This window comes from Chenopodium quinoa, unplaced genomic scaffold (genome assembly GCF_001683475.1).
Source record: "Chenopodium quinoa cultivar QQ74 unplaced genomic scaffold, ASM168347v1, whole genome shotgun sequence".
Taxonomy (NCBI): Eukaryota; Viridiplantae; Streptophyta; class Magnoliopsida; order Caryophyllales; family Amaranthaceae; genus Chenopodium; species Chenopodium quinoa.
The window spans coordinates 1,006,258-1,032,343 of NW_018742455.1; the positions used below are offsets into that span (position 1 = coordinate 1,006,258).

At 31.1% G+C, this 26,086-nt stretch overlaps 2 protein-coding genes and 1 pseudogene across 4 annotated transcripts; all 3 read left to right on the forward strand.

The window, feature by feature from the left end:
* Nucleotides 1–6,197: 6,197 nt before the first annotated feature.
* Nucleotides 6,198–12,551, forward strand: LOC110718210 (annotated as a pseudogene).
* A 2,870-nt stretch (nt 12,552–15,421) lies between these two features.
* Nucleotides 15,422–16,851, forward strand: LOC110717165 (cytosolic sulfotransferase 13-like). The gene has a single exon (XM_021895809.1). It carries the CDS (start codon nt 15,447–15,449, stop codon nt 16,428–16,430), a length of 984 nt encoding a protein of 327 aa, XP_021751501.1. The 5' UTR covers nt 15,422–15,446; the 3' UTR covers nt 16,431–16,851.
* Nucleotides 16,852–21,077: 4,226 nt separating this feature from the next.
* Nucleotides 21,078–24,784, forward strand: LOC110718219. 3 transcript variants are annotated; one of them, XR_002510872.1, is made up of 6 exons: nt 21,078–22,637; nt 22,979–23,056; nt 23,162–23,850; nt 23,966–24,103; nt 24,199–24,289; nt 24,407–24,784. XR_002510872.1 is itself a non-coding variant. In XM_021897030.1 (4 exons), the coding sequence occupies exons 1-4, from the start codon at nt 22,557–22,559 to the stop codon at nt 24,542–24,544; spliced, it is 438 nt and encodes a 145-aa protein (XP_021752722.1). In that variant the 5' UTR covers nt 21,082–22,556; the 3' UTR covers nt 24,545–24,783. The 3 variants fall into 3 exon arrangements, 1 of the variants encoding a protein (XP_021752722.1); XR_002510874.1 differs by lacking the exon at nt 22,979–23,056; XM_021897030.1 differs by lacking the exons at nt 22,979–23,056; nt 23,162–23,850 and having other exon boundaries at nt 21,082–22,637; nt 24,199–24,279; nt 24,407–24,783.
* Nucleotides 24,785–26,086: the final 1,302 nt, after the last annotated feature.

Sequence of the window (26,086 nt, forward strand, 5' to 3'; positions counted from 1 at the left end):
AATTTTCGATGGCCTTTTCTGGGCCTGAAAATCTCTTCTGGCGAACTGTTTTATGTCAGAATTTCCATTGGAAAAGGTCGTTTTCCCTACAAAAGGTTTTTCGACAACCAGTTCCGAGGGAAAGGAGTTTTTCGACTAAAAATAGGGTGTTTCCGATGAATAAACTCCGTCGTTATTTACCTGTTTTCTAATTTGAATTATATTAATTCCAGTTTAGTACAAATAAATTTAGTTCAACCAAAACAATTTATGTTTAATTATATAAAAAAAAAGGGTAAAGTGAACAAAGTTTTAACCTCATATATATACTTCCTCTGTTTTTTTAGTTGACGTCATTTGGCTTTTAACACTATTCACATATTACACTTTGACTAGCTTTTGTGACGATACAACGTAGTCAAGTGGGATCTGGTTTGAATCGATTCAATGTATATTTCAATAATATCCACTTTTTATAATTTTTAAATATCAAGAATATTAGAGATATAAATTGTTAAATAGTGCGTTGATAAGCGTAATAAGAGAAAGGTGTCAACTAATAAAACGGAGGTAGTATAAGACAATTTTTTGTATAGTATCTCACATTAAAAAAAAAAATATTCATCTTTAAGAAGAAGGATTAAATCCCGTCTATAATATTATATTTAATCACACACTTTATAGTTTATTTCTTATGTTCTTAATTTTTTTTTAGCTTATGTTCTAAATTTTCCTATGTTCTAAATTGTTTTTTCAGTTTATGTTCTAAAGGTTTTCCTAAGCTCATGATATAAATTTTTTCCTATATTTTAAATTATTTTTTCAACTTATGTTCTAAATTATTTTTTTTTCTCCTATATTCTAAATTTTTTTTCAGATTATATTCTAAATTTTTTCTGCTTATGTTATATTAATTTTCCTATGTTCTTATTTTTTTTTCTATGTTCTAAATTTTTTCTATGTTTTAAATATGAACTTCTCAAAATTACAGATATGCCATTATTAAAGGATCATTTTAGATGATTAAATCAAAACTAATAAAGGGCTGATATTGATTATTATATAAGATTGGATCCATATATAGAATATAACAATTAGTACTTTCTTAATTGAGTCAAAAATGCATTGATTTATCAAGGATGTAATAAATTTTTAGCACTTGTTTAGTCAGATATTTTATAGGAATTGAAAATTTCTTTTGAGTGCTATTTTGCAGAAAATATAGTAATTCATTTACCTAATCAGTCTAGGTGATTAAAATAAACTTCACGTGAAAAACGTGTAGTCTGATGTGCAACCAAAAAGTCTTTCATTTTCTTAAGAAGTCAAACATCGAACCAGTCGACAAATCACTAGATCATAAATTAAATCAGAGAAATTCAACATTGGAGGAAATATCTTTTTAACACGTAACACCCCCCACAAAAGATAACATTATTGGATATTAAAAAGCAAGTTTATATCAATATCTAGAGGAAGTGGAAATGGAGGAATGTTATGTATTTGTAAATACATAACATTAATTAAAATATTTTAAAAACATATGTTAGAGAGAAAAAAGAGGAGAGAGATAGGAAGAGAGAGGTCTGTAGGTGAACCCTACCTATTTTTTTGTCGGATTGTATCATATGATGGGGGACCACATGCTGATTGTTCCATTGAAGGTTTATATAGTACCATTGAATTGTCAGTGATGGTACTATTTATGCATAAATTTAGTACAACTGAATGCATGTATAATACCATTATGTGCATATATGAGGCGTGTTCGGCGCTAGCTTTTGAGTAGCTTTTAGGTGGTCAAACCACTACTTAACAAAAAATGTGATTGTTTGGCAAAGTAGTGGTTAGGGTAGCTTTTAGTGGTAGAGGTAGCTTTTATGAAAAGTTAGATAAATTAGTTTTTGAAATTAGAGGTAACTTTTGAGGTAACTGTTGAAAATTTAATCTATAATTTTAAAAATAAAATATTGATTTTTATATGTAACAGCTAGTCAACTGCTACTTTACCGAACACTCATATCTAAATTATTTATTTTCATAACTAACAGTTTGTTGACAGCTAGCAATTACCTACACAGCTAACAACTACCTCCCTAACTACAGCTACCTTCACAGCTATATTTTGCCGAACACGCTCGTATCCCCGTATCCCCGTATCACTATATATTCAATGGTACCATTTGATCATCCAATGATACTAGAATATGCTTCGCTTCTGCATACGTATAATTACATGAATACCCCTTGTTATGCATTTCTACATGCCTAACATTTCTCCATTTAAAATTCCTCCAATATCTACTTTGTTTAATTAAATTCTTATCATTTTGTGTAAGAAAATAAAATAAAATAAAAAATTAGGGGTCCCAATTGCATACTCCGTATAATAATTGGGAGTGGTGGCGGGGTTGGGTTTTAGGTTTTTGTTTTTGTTTTTGTTTTTTTTTCTTTTTATTTTATTTTTTTTAAAACCAATTAAGACGTGACACGTGTCTATTAGGGGTCTCATTAATGGATTCTATCCAAGAATCCGTTAAGTGGGGTAAAATCAAATTTCAGTGTTTTTTTGTGGTGTTATAATTAAAGGGTTTTTTTTTTTTTTTTTTTTTTTTTTTTTTTTGTCTACATGTACTAGTTTGTGATTCGAACAATTTCCGAAGTTTTGTTTAAATACAAAATGAAAAAATTACTTGAACTTAAAATAAGAATTTGAAAACAGTATAATTTTAAAATTAATTCAAAAAATGGAAAAAAAAATATGGAAATTGAAAAAAGAGATGCAGTAGTATACATGTAAATGTTACTATGTGCAATTGCTTAACTGGTATTTAGTCTAGAATATTACTCGTACCATCCATGAAATTAACAACCATTAGCATGTGATTAATTTCTTTCAAATTAATTTGTAGTTTATTATTGTGCAATAATTACTTAGAAGTTACATTCTAGAGAAAAATTAAATAAGATAAGTGTACATATGAAAAGTTTTAGAGTGATGACACATAGCGATGATGTGACCCCAAATCATGTTGATGCAGCAGTGACACATGGCGTCCTCATGCTGTCTCTTTGCGTTTTAATAATATTATATACTAGTTTTGTGCTCGTGCGATACCTTTTTTATTTATTAAATTTTAAGATAAATTTTTAATTTATATAACAAATTTTAAAATATATCATTTATACAAAATTATTTAGAAATTGATGTGCTTTTGTAACGATTTACTATCAATTAGGCATGTAATGACTAATAATAATGTTGGTGGAAATAATGTTCGATTTAATACATTAAAAAATTAAATATTAGCAAAAAATAATTTAAATAAAATAAATGCTTAAAGCCCGTTGGGTTGACCCGAACCCAAAACTTTAAACAAGGGTTGAACAATTGTTGACTCGTAACCTGAAGTGACCCAATCCAAAATAACTCATGATCCGACCCTAATTGACAGGTCTACATAGTAATAAAATTCTATTAGATTTGTGAAGTATATTATTATAAGTTTATAACCGATTATTATATATATATATATATATATATATATATATATATATATATATATATATATATATATATATATATATATATATATATATATATATATATATATATATATATATATATATATATATATATATATATATATATAGGACCAAGTTATAATGAGAACCAAGACTAAAATAAGAACTAGGAACTAATCTAGACCCTTAGATCATGTTAATCAGATGGTTCACATGCTTCCCGTGTCATTAATGACATTATTGTAATATTTTAACTTTATGAAGTAGTTTCCAGTTTTATTTCTTAAAATTAAATGAAAATTTAGTAAAAAGTAAATGAAATCAATCTTAAAGTAAATGAAATTGTCTTAGAAGTTAAAAAAATTGGAAAAAAAGGTTGAAAACAACAAAATTACGAGAATGCCATTAATGAGAGCGGGTGCAATATGAGCCATTAGATGGAGTGCGATCAATGGCTGAGATTAGTTCCTAGTTCCTATTATTCACCTTGGTTCTCACATGATCTCAATTTTATATATATATATATATATATATATATAAAGCTAAACTTTTAGCCAGGTCACGAGGCAGCGACACTTGGCATTCTAACTTTTCGCCAAGTGTCGCGCCACGTTGGATAGGTTCAAATAGACTTCATAAGATAAAAAAAGTTAGTTTATAATTCTATTTTGAATCAAATTTTGATAGAATTTTAGGATAAAGTTGTTATTTTAGAGTTTTATTTTTGATAAAATAAAATTTGAGTGTCGCGCCACGTTGGATAGATTTAAATAGACTTCATAAACCACCCGGACATCGCACGGGGCACAAAACTAGTATATATATAATTATTTAAAAAATTCAAACAAACCGTGCATCGCACGGGTTTCATCTAGTTAACTTCTAAATTGGAATCAAATCATAAAAAATAACCAGCACCCTTTGTTGGTTGAGAAACAATATTTCAATATTGCGCAACGATTACCAATCTAAATCATATTGAAACCAACGCCACACACACACGTATTTATATTAGGGGTGTTCATAAATCGGACCGGACCGAAAAAATGGACCGGACCACCCCGGACCGGACCGAATTAATCGGTCCGGTCTTCGGGTCTTGAAATTCATTTTTCTGGTCTTCGGTCCGATCCGGTCCAAAAACCTTTTAAAACCGGTTTTGGACCGGACCGATTTTTTTATTAAAAATATGTGTGAAACTTTAAATAATGGTTAAAATTATCCTTAATAAACTTAGAAAGCTTTAAATTTACAAGCTTTTTTGCACTAAACATACAAAAAAAGATGTAAAAATGACGTTACAATACAGTTTTTCCAATATTTTTTTTTGTGCTTTCCTAAACTTTATAAAAAATTGAGTATTCTTTTTAAAAAAATTCTTAAATCGGTCCAAAGCGGTCCGGCCCGGGTTTTGGACCGATTCTTTCGGTCCGGTCCGGGTTCGGTCCTAACTTAATCGGTCCGGTCTTCGGTTCTTAAAATTCTAATTTTCGGTCTTCGGTCCAATCCGGGTCGGTCCGATCTTGGACCGATAAACAGCCCTAATTTATATAGTAAAAATAAAAATGGGGTTACAAAAATAATTCCAAATTTTAAAACAAATTACAATTGACAAGGAAAAAATTGAAGTTTCTTCCCCTCTTCATGCTTTACCAATGAGTGATTTCCCAAAATAATGTAATAATATAAACTAATTCCTTATGTACATCTATACTATTATTTTAAAACAGGAAAACTTAAAGACAATATAGAGTGTCATGTGTATATTTTTATTTTTTGTTTTGTTTTCATTTTTTTTTATTTTTGACATACTTATCTGGATGTTACTAAGAACAATGGTTATTTAACCATCTAAGCCAACTATCAAGTATGCTATAAGCATGAAAATAAATATATATAATTGATACTCACAAAGTCTAATTACAAATAAATAAATAAATAAATAAATAAATAAATAAAAATAAAAAAAATAATTTATTATATCAAAACATCATCACAAAGAATTATTGAAGTAGCAACCCGGTGCAACGCCCGGGCTACACACTAATATATATATATATATATATATATATATATATATATATATATATATATATATATATATATATATATATATATATATATATATATATATATATATATATATATATAATAATAATAATAATAATAATAATAATAATGGATGTTTTACGCTTTAAACTACTTCTTTCGTTAAAAAAAATTATGATATAAAAAATAAATGTATATGATAATTTTTGAGAATTATAATCTAATAATTCTTTTTGAATAAAATTATAATTCAATTTGTACATCTAAAATATTGGTATTTTATCAAAAATAAAAGTGTAAACTAACAATTTTATCCTAAAATTCTATCCAAATAGAAATCTAAACTAACTATTTTTTATCTTATGAAGTCTATTTAAATCTATCTAACGTGGCGCAACACTTGACAAAAAGTTGAATAGTCAAGTGTTGATGCCTCGTGACCTGGCTAAAAGTTTAGATTTATATATTAGTTATTATTATACAATGATATGTGATAATCACTTTAGTTGGTTCTCTTGATGGATTATCCCAAACACCTTACCACAATACCACGTACTACTAACTACTCCCACCTCATCATCAAGAAAAAAGAGTTATAGGAATATTACTATATTAGCCGTTGAAATCAATTATTGACTTGGTAATTTTCTTAGCATTATAAATAAGTGTAAAGATTGATAGATCGATGACACAAATTCTTTAAGCTCAAATTTTCTTTAGCTATGGAGAGAATTACCATCTTTGCCATCATTTTGCTCGTGTCTTTGGCAGGTTCAATAATTCATCAATAATCTCTTAATTCATACTTCATATATTTTAATTGAGATTATTATGGTTGCTTAATTATTAGTTTGTTTGCATACACGGGGATGTATGCCTTAAGGTTAGGTGTAGTTGAATGGTACCCATGCATGACTTGATATTGCATAAATTAATGAATAAAACTATAAAAGTGGACGTTGTATCTTGTATGCATGTGTTTTATATGAATGTATATTAAAGTTCGTTGTTGGTTCACTGGTTGCCTAAGTACAACTAATAGTTCTAATCTACGTTATTGTTTCCCTTGATTCTATATATAAATTACTCCCTCTATTTCTATATGTACAGAGTTTTAGAAGAAATTGGAGAAAGTAATAAAATATGGAGGTAGTGAGGTAGCTGGAAAAATAAAAAAATGCAAAAATAGTGGAGAGAATTAGAGGAGATAGAATATGAAATTAATAAAATACTTCCTCCATTCTTTATTACTTGACCCGCTTTGACTTTTACACTATTCAGCACCCCTCCTTTGACCGTCTTTTATGAATAATATATAAGGAAAAATATATTCATGTATGATCTTTTTAGATTCGTCTTAATAAGTACTATCATAAAATATAACTTTTAAAATTTTTACTTATGGAGAATTTGAGTTATTGATCGTTAAAGTTTTGCATTGACAAGCGTGATAAAAGAAACAGGTCAAGTAAAAAAGAACAGAGGAAGTAGGATTCATGGTGGGTCCACTAGGTGAGAAAAATTAATTAAATAATATTGTAAAAGCTTTTTAAATAAGAAAATAAAGCAAGTATTTAAAATTAGCTAGAATAGAAAAGTGGAGCTAGTATCATAAAACGGAGGGAGTAATAATATGATGGGCTGAAGGGGAAGTAGGTTTTGATAGCTAAATATGTCAAATGAAAGAATAAAAGAATAGGGAGAGAAAGAGAGTTCACCTACATCATGTAAGCGTTTGAAGCTCAATCAAACACAATTAGTAAATGACATTAGTTGATACTTAATAATCAATGTTTAATATTTTATACTCTAGTAATCATTTACATTACTTTTTTTTTTTTTTTTTTTTTTGAATAGCATCATTTACATTACTTTGATAATTATAAAGTTATCCCATTCATTGGCATCAATTTGCCAAAAACGACACAATTAGATATCAAAATTTCAATGTCAATCGACATAAAATTTCATTAATAAAAAATGCAAAATTAAAAATACACTCATAATTATGTCAATATCTATCGAAGCACAATCAATATATTGGACAATAATTACGTCAATATCTCCATTTTTTTTTTTTTTTTGCCTTGAAGGTCGTATAATTCCCTCATTTTAGAAGCTAGAAAATTTTGCTAAGCGCATGTGGAGACTCCCCAAAAGTTTTAAGTGGACTTTCTAGCAAACAATTAGGCACAAAACACATCTATCTTAATCACTAATTAATCTCTCATAACAAAACAAATATAAACTAATCTGAAGCATTGGATTTTCATTGGAACTCACTATATGAGCCATCCAAGGCCTAAGTATTGTGGTTCCAGCCCAATATGCAATATCCATATATTGCTTTTGAACACATGTATTTTGGGCTATTTTCTTAGACTTGTTAAGTCTTATATTTGGTTCATATTTGGCATGACTTTTTTTGTGGCTTCTCTTGGAAGCTTTAGAGGGAAAATTTTGTGGTAAACAAGAGTCTAGGTGAGTGGCAAGTGGTTGATCAGATCATACACACAAAATAGAGAGAAAGTGAGGGTTTTGACAAGAGAGCATCCAACTTCGGAGTTTTCTGGACAGCTTCTGGTAAACTGGCTATTGCCGGAGTTTTCACCGTTGGATCGTGCTCAAATTTTGACACTTTACTCCTGAAATCAAGGGCTTCATTTTGGAAGGTTGGATCGTCATGTTGAGGTATGGTTTGTTCAAAATCTGCTTCGGACAGAACTGCTGTTTTTGGGTGAATTCTACTCTTTTGCTCTCTAATTTTGATCTCTTATTGTTTGTTATTGTGGTGGGTTATTAAATATTTTGTAGACTGATTTGAGTTTATTTTACCCTCAATTATCAATAAGAGAATCTAGGGTGGACTCCTTAATCGGTCTCATGGTTTTTATCCTTCACATCGAAGGGGTTTTCCACGAATAATCCGTGTGTGTTGATTATTGTTGTTTTCTTCCGATTATTGTTGGTATTGTTGTTGATTTGCTACTGCCCTATTGCTGTCTTGATTGTGTTATATTGGTTGTGTGAGAATTTGGTTTGTTTGGATTGAATTTGGGTTGATTGTCTTGGTTGTGTGACATTGTGGGTGTCGTATGTAGTGACCCTTCCGATCCCTACACTAAGCAAGATCGTTACTTATTGGCCTTTCCTCATTTCAATTTCTAAGTATTTGAATTGATTTCACGGTGTTCACGTTTTTAAATGATAATCGAAGTTTTAATTAGCGCCTATGATGTTTATACAAGAACTAACCCTTGCGGCAAGAACTAGGATTTTCTCATGGAAGTAATCTCCTTGCTTGAGGTTCCATGCTTAATTAAGTTCCTCATACAAATGGAAGATATTTACGACTTCCTTCAATTCATGCATGCATCCTACTTGAGCCAATATTTCCTAAGCTAACAAGTAACTTCCAACAATCCTTCCTCTTGACGAGATAATTGATCTAGTTAAAAGCACACCTTAAATAGATGTAAATAATAACCGCCCTTTAGGGCATCAAGCAACATGACTAATAACAACTAGCCAAGTTTGAGAATGTATGAGTTCAATTAAACGAAAAAAATTGGGTACGCTGGACTCACTATGAGTCCAATATATTTGACATTAATAATTTGATATTTGACATTAGATTATTAACGTTAGATAAAGAATTTCTTAATGTCAAATATATTAGACTCACAATGAATTCGATTTCACGCTAAGAGTTTTTTTTTTAATTAAATGATCAAATTCGATCATAAAAACTCTATATCTAAAGTTTTGATAGTTGAATTTGACCTTAAGTAGCGAAAAAAAGGTTAACTAAGAACACCTTTGTTGTTTTTGATATTCTTCCCTTTGGATAGAGGAAATAGAGGAAGCATTAGAAATTGAAGGAGGGAAAGGAAACAAGTGTTTAGGCTTTGATCACCTCCCATTATAAGTTACTATATTTGACCTTAAGCATGGACATAGAGATTCAAGGAGTAGGGGACAATTCCTCGGCTTAAACCAAAAATTTAAGCTAATACTAAGTTATACTTCCTCCGTTCCTTAATTAGATGCCTACTTTTCTTTTGGGGGGTTTCAAAATTAGATGTCTACTTCTATTTTAAGAATGTACTTTTTAACAATGTCCCTATTTTTTATCAGTTGTCATCAATTTTCTTTACGAGTATTTCTTTTGTACTTTTGACATCATTTTCCAAAACTTTCTCTCTCTATCTCTTCAATCATTATCAACTGCAGTACTTTTTTTTTCTTTCTATCTCTCTCTAACCCCCACATGCACTTTGTACTCTTCAATCATGGGTTTTAAGGAATCTCTAAGCTCCTTAATTCCCGTGTAATTTTAGAAATAGATATCTAATTAAGGGATAGAAGAATTATGATATTTGAACTCGAGACCTTTTTGTCATATTAGCTCTTGATATCAAATCAAAGGACGGACTAACTAAAATGTTAAGATGTTTTTTTTTTGGTTGTGATGACATAGATGTTAAGATGTAAAGCTCAAGATTGTTATACTCTACTATTGTCAAATCCTTTTTAAAAGAAATAAGCATTTGTGTCGACAAATCAATCCTCGAAAGACTACATATAATATTGGTATTATTTGAGACTTTAATCACTTCAATTCTACGCATTTAGTGAAGATCAAAAGTAGAATAGTTGACTTGACTTAGATACAAATTAAAGCTTCATCGTGTGAAATTGTAAGCAAAAACATATTTGCACGACCTTCCTTTCCAGCTGTCTTTTCATATATTCATGGTAGACAATTCATCATTATTAATACGAGTTAGCCTTAGCATTTATTAGGAATTACAATTATATTATGTAACTCTTTTACCATTGTTAACATACCCATTACATTTATTTAGATGGCGGCAACCTTAGAACCCACGAACAACAAAGCTCAGGAAAATTTGCAAGACGAAATCAAAGAGCTACAACTCTCCCTTCCAAACGAACCATGGTTTGTTTGGCCAATGTACCTCTATCAAGGTTCATGGTGCCTAAGTTATATTTTGGGGGGTATTATCTCATTCAAAACCCGCTTTCAAGCTCATGATACTGATATCATTTTAGCTAGTCTACCAAAAACCCGTACAACATGGCTAAAATCCCTTATTTTTGCCATTGTAAATCGTACGAAATTTTCTGATGATTTTACTCAACACCCTTTCCGCACCAAAAATCCTCATCAACTCATCGAACACCTAGAGATAAATGTTTACGAAGAAGTCAATGGATATGAACCAGACTTATCTGAACTACCCTTACCTCGACTCTTTGCTACCCACATGTCATATTTATCACTACCGGATTCTATCAAGAATTCAAAATGTCGAATTGTTTATGTTTGTCGAAACCCTTTTGACACCTTCGTTTCAACATGGCATTTTTACCAAGAGTTTGAGCCGTGTAAGGGCATTAAACCCGATCTAGATATGATGGAGAAATACGTAGATATGTTTTGCTCGGGTGTCTCCCCATGGGGGCCTTATGAAGATCACGTGTTAGGGTACTGGAAGAAGAGCAATCAAAACTCGCAAAAGGTGTTATTCTTGGAATATGAAGGGCTAAAGAAGGACCCAGAAGCTCATTTGAAAAGGTTGGCTGAGTTTTACGTAGATATGTTTTTTAGCTTTGTTGTCTTAAAAGTTTGAAGGAAATGGAGGTAAATAAGATTGGTAGGTTTACTACTAAATTTGAAAATAAGGTTTTCTTTAGAAAAAGGGAGGTTGGAGATTGGACCAATTACTTGAGTCCAACAATGGCTAAGCGTATTGATCAAATGCAAGAAAAACTAAAGAAGGCTGGTTTTTCATCTTCATACTATGAGCTAACTTGATTAGCTCTTAATTTTGCTACATTTTTTTTTTTTTTTTTTTTGTGTTTAGAGAGCCAAAAGGGCGGGTGATGAGAATTGATCTCAAGATCTCTTAGAACCGGAAGGAGAGCTCTAACCACTTGATCTATCCCTCACTCTCAATTTCCTACAACATAGTAGTTGATGCTATGTTAATTATTCTAGTGAGGTATTACTTGTAAGTTGTAACACATGCACATATGTCGGAGACGAATCAAGCAGATTCTCAAGTTGGGGCTTTAAGGGTAATATTTTGTACTCTCTCCGTTTCATAATGTTAGTCTCATATACTATTTTGGGTGTTTCAAAATGATCTACCCATATTGAATTTATTCCTTTTTTTATTTTATTTTATTTTCCTAATCCGGTCTTATAATTTCTAATCCCATTAGTGGATTGATGACATGACAGTAATTAAATATTTTGATTGGTCATCAATCTCATTAGTGAATTGATGACATGACATTTGATTGATATTCCTAATCTTAAACAAGCATTATAATTGATGCTTTTCAAAGAAAAAAATCTAAACATTTAATAAGATAGAACTAATTAAGCAATTTTTGTACTAAAATGTAAGATTCCAAATATTATTCATTCTCTTATTTTTTGTGATTGATTCTATATGGGATTGACAAAGTGAAACGGAGGGAGTAATATTTTGTTATTGGTCGAGTTTAGTCCAATTTTAATTATTTTCCTATAGGTTATTGGGCCTTGGTTTTCTTGTACATTTTGGAGTAAGGAATAAGGGAGTGGTGTTATTTCTGTATACAGTTTTGATTGACGTTCAAGGTGTTTGTTGAAAATTGTGAAGTGCAGTTTCGATTTTGAAGGTCGATCATTTAGGTCTTTAGGGGCCTTAGCCGATCCCCGGCAGTTATTTTAGAGGTTTTGATTCAAATGTCAAAGTATACTTTTCGTTTTTTTTAAAAATGCATCACTTTAATTTTTACGCTATTTACATATTATGGTTGACTTAATTTTTTCACAACTCCAACCAATCGGAGAATCCGTTGTTTTGCAGGTACAGACTGCCCGGAATCCAATCTTGGTGTTGTAACCCCGAAACAGATATAATATTAAAATGTACTCTCTCCGTTTTTTTTATAAGTTAGAGTTGAGATTTTCCGATCCACTGTTCATATGTCATCATTAACTTAATTTATTAACCAACATATACATAAGATATAAATATGATTATATAATATGTTGTTGAATTTATCATAATGTCCACTTATATAAATTATTTTTTTCATAGCTTTTACAAACCTCTAATTAAAGATATTGATAATCAAAGTTGTGTCTCGGCAAAGAAGCCAATCCATCTTTAGCTTATGACAAAAATAGAGGGAGTAACATATAATTTGCCAAAAATGGAAGTGTAACACTATTAAAACACGACCGCATTCGTAATTGTAACACTTATTAAAATACGGTGAGAGTAAATATATATAAATGATTCAATTAATTAAGTTTCTCTCCTAAAGTATTATTTCACATACTTAATTTTATAGATGTTTGCAATTGATCGTGGTTTAATTTTTTTTTTTACTTTCCTTAAAGGTAAATTATTTTTATATCTAGTTCAAATCTTCGTATAATCATATACTCTCTCCCTCCTAATTTTTCGTGCCAATTTATCTAAAAACACGGTTTTTAAGGAGCATGGTGGAAGTAGGAGAATATTCTATTAAAAAAGATAAAAAAAAAAAAAAAAAAAAAGTAGAGAATATTGTATTGAAAAGAGAAAAAGTAAGTAATGATTTTTTTTGGGTATATGTGTATTTTGTGTGGGAAAGATAAAAAATAAGTAATGATTATGGACTATTTTTAGAAACGGGCACAACATTTTGGAACGCTCAAAAAAGAATACAGACACGAAATTATGGGACGGAGGGAGTATAATGCAATGCAACAGAACATAAAAATATAAAATAGATTAATTCTAATCGTGCATCGATCGGACAGGGATAACCTAGTAATATACTAATAGTAACTACAAATCTAGATAAATCAATTCAAGTTTATAACTCTGATGTACAAAAAATTGTACATTAAAGGGTAGTTGTATGGTCATTTTAGCTAATAAATGAAGGATAATTTTGTCATTTTACCTAAATGAGGGATAACTTTGTCATTTCATCTATTTTTATTGTTTAGAAAACAAAAAAAATGGTGGTTGATTCATAAAATTACAAATTTGTAAATTAGCCCGACTAATTGGATGCTCCTTATATAAATTAATGGTGCAAATTAAAATTCAAAATATTACATTTAAAAATTAATGGATTGAGTATTGCATAAGGAATAACAATTTCATATCTAATCTCAATTCCACCCTTACATATTGTTTAATGATCCTAGATTCCAAGTATGACTTGCTCCCTCTTAGAGCTGTCAATTTGGATATTTGAGTTGAGCTTAGTTAGGTCAATAAAAGTTTGGTCAACACGGATCAGGTCATGTCAGGTTGATGGAATAATAGGTTGGGCCATAATTGGGTTTGGTCGTGTCTGGTCATGTATGTATACTATTAGGATTTGGTCAGATCCAGGTTAGGTTGAAATTTAGATCGATTAAATTTAGTTAGGTTAGATTCAACTAGGTTTAGGTTTGATACAGGTTTGTAGAAGTTTTTTGGGTCATGTAAATTTTGGCCAGATCATCATCCGACCATTTTAACGTGAATATGACTCCTTTAATTATTAAAAAATTCATAACAATAAAACGTATATATATAAAAGGGGGTTACTAAATGCCACAATAGAATTACTCATGCTGTAGTATTGAATGACCTATTTACCCTTATAAATTTTATGTTTGACCTCATTCAATTTTCTCACCAACCATGCCCCCTTTATGCAGTACATTTTATTGCGTTTCGTCCACAAGAGGCTGAAAACAATGGAATCGCTGCATAATAAGGGGGTTCGTATGCCGGAAAACGCGGGGAAATCGCCGGCTAATTTGACGATAAGTTTTTTTTCATGTTGTGTGCATAGTCGCATGCTATATGCGATTATACCACAGAATAGTCGCATAGCATGCGACTACGCCATGGTAGAATCGCATATAGCATGCGACTGAGCCATGGTGCGGTTGCATATGGTGGTAGTACAATATATTTTTTTTTATTATATTAACCTTTTATACTTTTTAATACTCCCTCCGTCCCTGATTGATAGTCATTTTTGGTAGAAAATCACGGGAATTAATAAACATAAATAAGAAGTAACAAAAGTACATTGAAAAAGTAAATTTACATTGGGTATGGAAAAAAGTAGAGAAAGAAAGTAATTAAAATAGGAAAGTTAAATTTACATAGAAAAGTTAAATTTGCACAAATATTTTTGCAAATGGGATAGAATTTTGGTAAAAAAAAATAATATTAATAATACTTGAAAAAAGCAAATGTGACTAACATTTTGAGTCACCAAATATGGCAAAAGTGACTATCATTCGGGGATGGAGGAAGTAATACGGAATATATAATTACAAATACAAAGGTCAAAGGTATGCAATGACATGTGTGCTGGCGAAAGTTTTACGATTATTATAAGGAAAATTTGTCAGAGACAACCTTTTATAAAGCAATTTTTGTCTGGGACAACCTTATAAATTTTTTTTGGCAAAGTCAGACCACTTAAAAAAAAATAAAAATTGTAAAGGGAGACCAACCCCCTCCTTCAGGCCATTGACCACGAATTCCGGCGTTGACTCCCACGTGACTAGCACGTGCTCCTCTTTTCTTCTAATTACACCCCTAAGTAAGTTAAGTTAAGTTAAGTGCAGTTCAGTTTAGTTCAATCAATTAGAACAGGTCCGTAGTCTACATTATTGCAGAGGATAGATGTACAATAAATTCATTGTTTAATTACTTGAATTTTTTATTAATTTTTTTCTGATCTTATTTGAAATAAGTAATAAGTTTTTGAAATAAGGTGCATTAAAATAATAAAGAGTTAAAATTGAAAAACAATTATAAATATGCAACATTTTTTTGCCATTGTGAACATAACCACAACATTAAATGGCAGCCTTAGAGCCCAAAAACACAAAAGCTCAAGATAAAACGGAAGATGAAACATGGTTTGTTTGGCCGATGTATCTCTATCAAGGTTTATGGTGCCTAAATTATATTCTTGAGGGTGTAATCGCATTTAGAACCCACTTTCAAGCTTATGATTCTGATATTATCTTAGCTAGCCTACCCAAAACCGGTACAACATGGCTAAAATCCCTTATTTTTGCCATAGTAAATCGTAAGAATTTATCTAATGATCTTACTCAATACCCATTTCACACCAAAAATCCGCATGAACTCATCTCACATTTAGAAACAAAAGTTTACCTAAAAGTCAATGAAAAACTACCAGATTTGTCTAAAATACCTTCACCTCGACTCTTTGCTACTCACATGCCGTGTTACTCACTGCCAGATTCAATCAAGACTACAAAATGTAGGATTGTTTGTGTTTGTCGAAATCCTTTAGACACTTTTGTTTCGATATGGCATTTTTTCCAAGAGTTTGAGGCATGTAAGGGGATCAAACCCGATATGGAAATGATGGAGAAATACGTAGATAAGTTTTGCTCGGGTGTTTCCCCATGGGGGCCTTACGAAAATCATGTGTTGAGCTACTGGAAGGAGAGCAAACAAAATCCAAAAAAGGTGTTATTCTTGGAATACGAAGGGTTGAAGAAGGAACCAAGAGATCATTTGAAAAGGTTGGTGGAGTTTGTGGGTTGTCCGTTTTCGGAGGAGGAAGAGAAAGGAAAGGTTGTAGATGAGATAACAGAGGTATGTAGCTTTAAAAGTTTGAAAGAGATGGAGGTCAACAAGAGTGGTAAGGTTATATTTGGATTTGAGAACAAGGCTTTATTTAGAAAAGGCGAGGTTGGAGATTGGACCAATTACTTGACTCCTATGATGGCGAAACAATTTGATCAAATGCTAGAAAAGCTTAAGACAGCTGGGTTTTCTTTTGAATATTATCAAATGAACTCATCATAATTCAGAAGTCCACAAAATCAAGCTATTGACCAGATCAAATTAGTGATCTTGTTTTAATTACTCAAGCAAGATCTTCCCAAGGGTGGCTGATGTCTTCTTTAGTTCATCTGTTTGAAGTTATTTGAAAAAGCTTATGTATTGCTATTTTCCTATTATTGCAATCTACTTCAATTCAGTTTTTTCCAAAAGGTCAGTGAATATATACAAGGATACGAGTTGGACGTACACTTGGCCTGGGTAGAGATCACTATTTCAAATAGGCTGGGGTGATAATGAGTCTGAATTGTTCACGATTGTTAAAGCTCAACTCGTTCAAAACTCAGTCAAACATCAATTCAGTAAAGCCGCTTTTGGCTCGACTTTGGGTTTGGCTTGAGACACCCTTGTGAGCAAATCGAAACTCAACTCCAGACCTCGTGAACAAGCTTAACTATCTTTTAATCTTTGAACATTATATGTCATATTGTTGAAGTATAAACTTCCCAAACAACATCTGTAAGTGTTTCACGTTGAGAAAATAAGAGAGTTAAACTCTTTATAAGGTTAACGAATTAATCCTCCTATTACAATATGGTTTTGGGATAGAAGTTCTTTGGATTTGTGGAGCGAACTCTCTCTCTTAGTTGCGAGTGCAGCCCTGACCTGTATTTAACACATATCCTCATACACCTCGTAAGCACACCTTGTATGAGTTTTATACTTGGATAGCATAAACTTCGACAAATCCTCCATTGGAGTTCTTAAAATCTTTGGGCTCTTATGTTGAGTTTATGGGCTAGATCCAAAATTCACTTTTTATTTGGGCCGATGTATGCTTCTTCATTTTGGACCAAAATTTAAAGTACGTAGTGTTGGTTTGTAATATAGAGTGTGTTTAATGCTCAAAGTAGAAGTGTTGTGATTGATTTCATATTTCAGTTTCGTTTTCCATTAATGTGAGATTAAGAGCTTTTATTTTATCCTAGTGGATTTTTTTTTTTTTTAAAAAAAAAAAAAAAAACCACCCTCATCTTATTCTTATATATATTCATGTTCTAAATTCAATGTATTTTCATGTCAACCAAACAAACACTTTATTATTATTATTAAATAGGATATGAAAAAAAGTGGAGCGTCATATGATTTTACATAAAGTCGGCTGAAGAAAGACATACAACCTTGGCAAAGAACGTCGTTCCGCAGAATATATGACTCATGCTCCTTTAGGTTCTTTAAAATTTGTGGGTGGGATGGCTACCAAGATCAATGCAGTCAATTATCTCTCTCCTTGAAGTTGGTTAGCTACTTCTCATTTTGTTTTAGGATTTTTCCTATTCTTAGGTCATTTGTGGCATGCGGGATGGGCTTGTGCAGCTGCAGTAGGATTTGAAAAAGAAATTGATCATGATTTTGAACTTGTTCTTTCGATGACCCCCCCCCCTTAATTGAGACAAGAAAATCAACGTTTTAAGGTATAAATCAATTGGCTTCCATCATACATATTACATATAGGGATCAGGTCATACGTAAAAAGTATTCCTTTTTTCTAGTTTTTTTTTCAACTCATTTCGATGTAATTTAATTTCTTTTTTTTTCTGGCTCGACTATCTCACCTAGCCGAGCCATTCTGTTTTATTTTTAACAGACCAAGAAAAACTAATAAAAGAAAGAAACAGTTCTATTGAACGAACAAAAGGAGAGAGAGGGATTCGAACCCTTGATAGTTCTGAACAAAGAACTATCCGGTTTTCAAGACCGGAGCTATCAACCACTCAGCCATCTCTCCAACATAAGACAATTTCTATCTTATTCTTATTCCCCCGAATAGAACATGGTTTTAGTAGCTGATACCATCCGAATTTGTCGGAAAACTTTAGGTGTAAGTTGATAGGGTGATCCATTTATCTGTATATTATATAGAAATGACCTATCATGCCCATCAATATCAATATATATTAAAACTAAATGGCAAGAATTGTAATCTTGCCATGTGTCACCAATTTCGCCATATGGCGCCATGTTATTTTATTATTATTATTATTAATTTTTTCACTCAACAAATTCTAGTTTGTTAGCATTAATATTTGAAGTTATAATCTCATATTCTTAGCTTTATTGAATTTAAAATTTAACCACTACTCTAATAACACTTATGGTAATATAAAGTGCGTTATTCATTTTCATTAATTCTAAAATTTTAATTGTCTTATATGTGTATATTTTATCAATAATACGATTACAAATTAATTTTATTTCTTTTAGTTACTCATTTATGATTCATATATGTTATAGTATTTAAAATATGTACTCCAAAAAAGCATAGCAAAATTTTGTTTTTTTCTTTTAATCACAATAAGTGTTTACTTGGAATTATTTTTTTATGAAAACTAAAGAATAAAATCTTTTTAATAGATAAATAGACTAATATATACGGATAAAACATTTAGGTTACCACATATTATTAAATAAAGAATTTTGATGTTCAATAATATTTGCAAAAAATAACAAATATATATATTTTTAATAAATATGAAACCACCGATTCATTTTACATTATTTTATTATATTTTTTTTATATACATGACCCGGGGCATCGTCCGGGCCAAAAACTAGTTTAAGAATTTAATTATTAATTAATAATTTCCCAGTAGTTCCTAAATAAAGCGGTAATAAGTGATATTATATAGAATCAATGAATTCCATAGTAATAGTCTAAAATCCCTTCGTGATACATTTATTAGTTTATAGTACAATGACCGATAAAGGGATCAAATGGTGTATAGTTTGTTTGTTGATAGCTTGGAGGATTATACGTATGACTATAGCTTTTCACTTGACTGTTTTTGCATTAATTATTGCTACTTCATCAATCTTATTGATTAGTGTACCCATTGTATTTGCTTTTCCCGACGGTTGGTCAAGTAACAAAAAATTTGTATTTTCCGCTACATCATTATGGATTGGATTAGTCTTTCTGGTGGGCATCCTTAATTCTCTAATGTCTTGAACCTATTTGTTCTAGATCCAAAAATGACCCCTCCCCCAAATTTGAATTATTTCGATTGAGTTGTGAGACATAGTAAAATACAATCAATTTAACAAATTAAAAAGTTCCCCAAAAGACAAACAAAACAAATAGCGAAAACAACAAAATTAGAGGGAGAGGTTAAATACGGGTCTGGGCCGCACTCATCACGTGAGAGTGTAAGTCCACCACTTTACAAGACCAAGGAGGTTCCACCTCAAAACCATATGGCAATGAGGGGAGTAACCCTTAGCCTTATATTGTGGTGGTAACTCTTAATTCTTTCAATCACTAGGTGAAAAAAGGCATTTGGCAGCGCTTCAAACCCGGTCTAAGGCACCGGTTTGAACCGCTGCCTATGTGAGGGGTGCCAAAAAGGGGGCCAAAAAGGCACCGGTTCAAACCGGTGCCAAAAATCGAAATTGGCACCGGTTAACCGGTGCCAAAAAGGCCCACAAAAAAATATTTCAAAGTTTTTGGCACCGGTTAACCGGTGCCAAAAACCCCCCAATAATTAATTTTTTTTTAATTAAATAAACTAGAATTAAATGAGAATACCAAATATGAATCGAACATCACAATCTATATAATTCAATCTATTCAATATATATATATGATAAAAAAAAAATTACAGTATAGATCAATAAAACAGTATATAAATCAAAATAAAAAAAATTACAACATATAAATAAATAAATAAAATTACAATATAAATCACAAAAAAAAATTTACAACTTCACAATATACTTGTATCTTGATTCTTCAATTTAAGATCTAAATCCATATACCTGCACCAATTAAAACAACCAAAATGAATCGATTAACATGATTTAGCTGCGAAAAAAATAAAAAAAAAACCCCAGAAAATCGGAAAAAAAAAAAAAGAAAAGAAAATCAGTTTAAAACCTAGAAAAAAAACCCAGAACATCAAAATCAAAAAATAAAAATATATAAAAAAAACTCATAAAAAAAACCGATTAAAATAAAAATTAAAATCGAAAATCAGAAGAAAAAAAACCCAAAGAATAAAAAAATTTCGAGAGAAAAACCCAGAAATTAAAAAAAAAACCGAATTAAAATAAGTTTAAAAATCGATTGACCAAACCAGAAAATTGAAAATCACTTAAAAAAACAAATTAAAATCGATAAAAATAACAAATAAATCGATTAAAATAAAACAAAATTCGAAAACCAATTAAAACCCAGAAAATAAAAAATAAATCGAATTAAAATCGAGAAATAATACCCTAACCTTGCTCATGCATGTGTTCGTGGTGGATTAAACCAAAAAAAAATTCAAAGAAACCCATAAAAAATTTTGAAGACACTCATAAAATCAATTAAACCCAAAATTAACTTCGAACAAACCCAAATCAACTTGTATTAACCCAAAATAATCAATTTCGAACAAATCCATAAAAAACACCCAAAAACGCATGCATTAACCCAAAATCGATTATTGTAGCCGAAAATTAACCCAGAAATCGAAAAACAAAATCAAAATCGAAAAAAAAACAATCGAAATCGAAAAAAAAACCCAGAAATAGAAAAAAAAATCAAGGTCGAAATCAAAAAAATTAACCCAGAATAACCCACAAATCGAAAACACCCAGAAATCAAAATAGTTGAAATCGAAAGAAAAATTGAAATTGAAAGAAAAATCAAAAGCCCAGAAAAAAATTGAAATCTTAAAAAAAAAAAAAAAACCGAGAAATCGATAAAAAAAAATGCAATCAAAATTGATGGAAAGAAGGGTTTGAAAGAGAACGAGAAAGGGATTGAAAGAAGGGATTGAAAGAGAACGAGAAAGAGATTGAAAGAGGAGATGAGAATGAGAGCAGATGAAAGAGAAAGGGATGAGAGAGAAAGGATGAGCGGCGAACAGAGAGTGTTTTGTGAGTGAATTAGCTTTAGGGTTTGAGACTTAGAGTGGTATATAACCTTATATATAAATGGAATAAAAAAAAGCCGGTTTTTTTTAAAAAAGGATTGGCACCGGTTCAAACCGGTGCCCTTTGTATTTTTGGCACCGGTTTTGTCTGAACCGGTGCCATTTCTCTTTGTCTAAAAACCCGCCCATTTTTAGGCTAATTTTTGGCACCGGTTTGGCCTGAACCGGTGCCATTTGGGGGTTTCCTTTTTGTATTTAGTGAATGTGGGATTTCATATCATTACCACTACACTTCCCCTTTTTTAGTGTTTAGTGTTTTTTAGTGTGGGACAAGAAGAATGCTCACATGTGGGTTGTTCATGGGCTCCAAAGAACCAAGTAAATAAAGAAATTTAGAATTTAATCGGAATGGTGGTCCGACTCTACACATATATCATCGAGACATATATTGTATATCTATGTATATGCATGCAGGGACATATTCCTTCTCAAGAAGGTAAAAATGCGGATATAGTCAAATGGTAAAATTTCTCTTTGCCAAGGAGAAGATGCAAGTCCAATTCCCGCTATCCGATCAAGGGAAAATAAATTTATTTACTATGATAAAGAATTTGGTTATAGTTATAGTCGACCCCGATAGTGTAGTGATTCTATCCTTCGCGTTCTTTTATTTTCTCACTCCCCAAAAAGAAAACCAAATAAATATGAATTTCAATTGCTGAAACACTTTTTTTAATACAAAAAACTGACTAGCTGAAACACTTTTTTTTTTAGAAATCTTGGCACAACTCATACTCAACTGCTTTAAATTTGACACGAGCATGCACTTAATTTTTATGTATTCGCATCCTCTAAGTGCGGAAAATCCCTATTGATCTTCTTGATTAACGAATTTCGTCAATCTAGGGGTTATTCAGGTATTTCAACCTATTACTATGAGGATGCGTTTGTAATTTTACAGTAATGACATGGACTTTTACTTTGACTGAGCATCCAGGTAAACATACGCTTGTACATCTGGACTTAACTCCATTTCATAGTCGTCAGTTAACAACAGACTAGGGTTTTTGTTACTCCACCTTCAAAGTTCATCTCTCTCTCTTTTGAAATCATCATTTGGAATCGACAACAAATGTATGTTAATTAATTTTTTTTTCAAATCCACAACCTCCATATCTTTGCCGCTTTGAAAACACTGTAGATCTTCTTTGCATCCTATCACACAATCAGAATGGGTCAATACGATTTGGGTAAGAGGAGGCGTGACTGTAATGAAGACAACAGGCTGGACATCTTGGTTCAGCAACCAATTGTAAGTACTAATTATCTTTTATAAATTTGTAATATATCAAAAGGATGATTGTCTTACTTATGAATGTGAAATTGAATATGCTATGTTCATTGGAAGTATTACTTAAATTTGGAAATATTCAGTGTATATCTTGTATAATTGTTATCAATGTGTTAAATTAAGCATAATTATAATTGCAAATTGGTAGAATTGGAAATCGAATTGTTCACAACACAATTGATTTACATCCTCAACTGTTTGCGGTAACGATATTGTGAATTTCATTTGCTTTCTACTTGTTTAATTTCTGTTTTTAATTTTCAAACCATAGCAGCTGATGATAGTTAGTTTATGGATCGTAGGATAACTCCCAAAGCGTGGGGGGCCGTGTGAAAGCAAGAGCCCAAGTGATTAATCAATATTCAGTAGCATTGAGAAGAGTGAACTACTTGATTTGTGTGTGATTAATTATAATTTTTTTATGGTAAATCTAATTTTAATTAGACCCTAATGTGACTTTGGTAAATTATTTGAATTGATGTCAGCCCCCAAATATGAACTGTCGAGTTGAGTCATTCGGAAGAATTTGCCAAAAATTTGATGAAAGGAGGATAAGATGGGTATGTGAGATGGGATTTGGTGGCTTATTACATTTGGCTTCCCATATGCATCTACCTAGACAGTTAGCTTATTGGATAATGACGCGTATTGATCCAATTAATAGATGCTTAATTGGTACAAACGGCAGGTCCTTCAAGTTTTTTAAGAACCAAGTTCATTGGATTTTAGGAATTCCTATTTGGAAAACTGCAGTTCCTACAACAAAGCAATTGTTTGGTGATGTTCGTTTGAAGGTGCAGAATGTTTTATTGAAATATGGAAGGACATGGGAGACGACACCTAACCAACAATGCGGTCGCACATACACTTCAATGGGCATCCCTGTTACCGTACAGATGATGGATCGATTGGAGGGACAGTTTGAGGCAAATGATGAAGAAGAATTCAAAACATTATTCCTAATCCTTGCCCTTCAAATGATTTTATGCCCAATACAGTCACCAAGACTAGCATCTGACTTGTTACCGGCATTGAGTTGTGCTATGGAATGCAAAAACTATGATTGGTGTGACCTTGTTTTGAAAAAATTTCTTCAAAGTGTTAAAATTTTGCGCGACGTTTTTATGCTAATGGTTTTGCAGGTGGTTGCGGTGGATGTGCTATATTTGCTGTAGTGAGTATCTAATTTGTGCAATAATTTTTTGTGGTGTTGTATTTTATAAATATTAATATTATTTGTTCAATTATTTTGATACTTATACATAATTTAATCCTGTCCTTTGTTGCAGATATTCTTTCTAGATCGTCTGAATTTGGATCCCTATGACTGGGATGTATATCCTCGTTTGAAGGTATGGAGCATGGAGAGAATAGGTTATGCAGGGAAGCTAGATAGAAATATTTCCGGTGATTATGGAAAAATTGGGGTAAGCAATCATGTTAAGTTAGTATACTTAGTTTTAATTCTGAATTGTTAATCAATTAAATTGAATTTGACACCTTTATCCAATGTATTTTTTAGCTATTGGATGTTGCATATGGAGAAAGACATCCTAAAGTAGCTAGGGACACATTAGGACCCAAGGAATCTCCGATGTTTGATGTGAGTTATTGTAAGTGTTTTTATTTTTTTTAGTAAATGTGAGTGATATTATATATCTCACCTTTGATTTTATTTGATTCTCAACGACTTTTTGTATAATGTTACAAATACTATTTATGTTATGTAGGAAGTTTCGCAGCTACTATATAGTACAAGTAGAGATAGGCGTAGACGTTCGGATCTATTTGCTTTACGATGGGGTACCAAGAAAGTAAATGAGGAAACGTCCACACAAGTTTGGAATGGAGAATCCTCCAGCGCGTAAGGGTGATTTTTTCGGCAGAATCATAGTACACTAGTTGAGTAATAATTAAAAAATGTTGGTTACATGTAGTCGATTTACATTACCAAAGAAAAAAAAACTACAACATTTTCTTTTATAAGTTCTGTCTATTAAATTTTGTTGCATTCACAAAATGGATTTTATGATGTACTGTATGAAGCCCACTATAATGTATGGATATGTTTTATGCAAATCTGAATGTGTAGATGAATGCTAAGGTTTAAATTGACAATTTGACGTGTATAATTTAGGAAAAATATTCAGCTTGCCCATTGAAGAGTTTGGATATGTTCGTGACCCATGATGAAGATTTGGGCCTTTACATACAGGCACAGGCACAAGCGTCCAAGAACAATCAATTAAATAAATAGCAAATTTCAATTAGTTTATTATTAGTGAAATCTAGTTAAAACACTTGGTTCCAAATCTTGTTAAAACACGTGACACACCAATGACACATTTTCTGTTGTTATTAATTAATAATACAGTAATTAATTATTATTTTGCAACATTTCACTTTTGTAAAATAATCACTTCTATATTCAATATTTTACTATTCCTTACCTTAAATAAGAATTTAACATTAAAGTTCAAAGCATAAGTCGTAACGGATGGATTAAATCATAGGATAAATTTCTTTAATAAGAGCCATATCAATAACACAACCATTTCATTACAAAACTAGTATTCGAGCCCCGGCGCTGATTGTATCTACTTAAAGTATTTTTAATAAATAACGAATTAGAAATGAAGTTGCGTGTTCAAAATATGTGTATATTGTTTTTGAGAAACATGTTAAGAGTCATGTGGTGTTGAGTGTGTGACATGGCATAATAAGACCGTAATTGGATGACATGTCTTAATGAAAGGGTATTGATGTGACACATATACTTTTAGGAGAATTCCTTTTAATATAGTAGTTAACAAAACAACATATCTATTTTATTTAAATAATTGGTCCACTTTCCATTTACGATCCTTCATAATTACTTGATTTACATTCTAATTTTGGAAAGATTTTACAATACTTGATTCATTTCTCACTACTAGTGGATCGCAACATAATAATATTTCTCCTTATATTATACCACTACTTTTGGTTATTTCAATTTTTTATTTTATCAACTCTCACTATCTCCATCATATTCGATTACTTACTCCTATATATAATACTAATCACAATGTCTAATGTTAATATGTATTTATTATTAAAGTAGAATATCCTAATAGACATTCCTAATACATTAGAGTCATGTGGTGTTGAGTGTGTGACATGGCATAATAAGACCGTAATTGGATGACATGTCTTAATGAAAGGGTATTGATGTGACACATATACTTTTAGGAGAATTCCTTTTAATATAGTAGCTAAAAAAACAACATATCTATTTTATTTAAATAATTGGTCCACTTTCCATTTACGATCCTTCATAATTACTTGATTTACATTCTAATTTTGGAAAGATTTTACAATACTCGATTCATTTCTCACTACTAGTGGATCGCAACATAATACTATTTCTC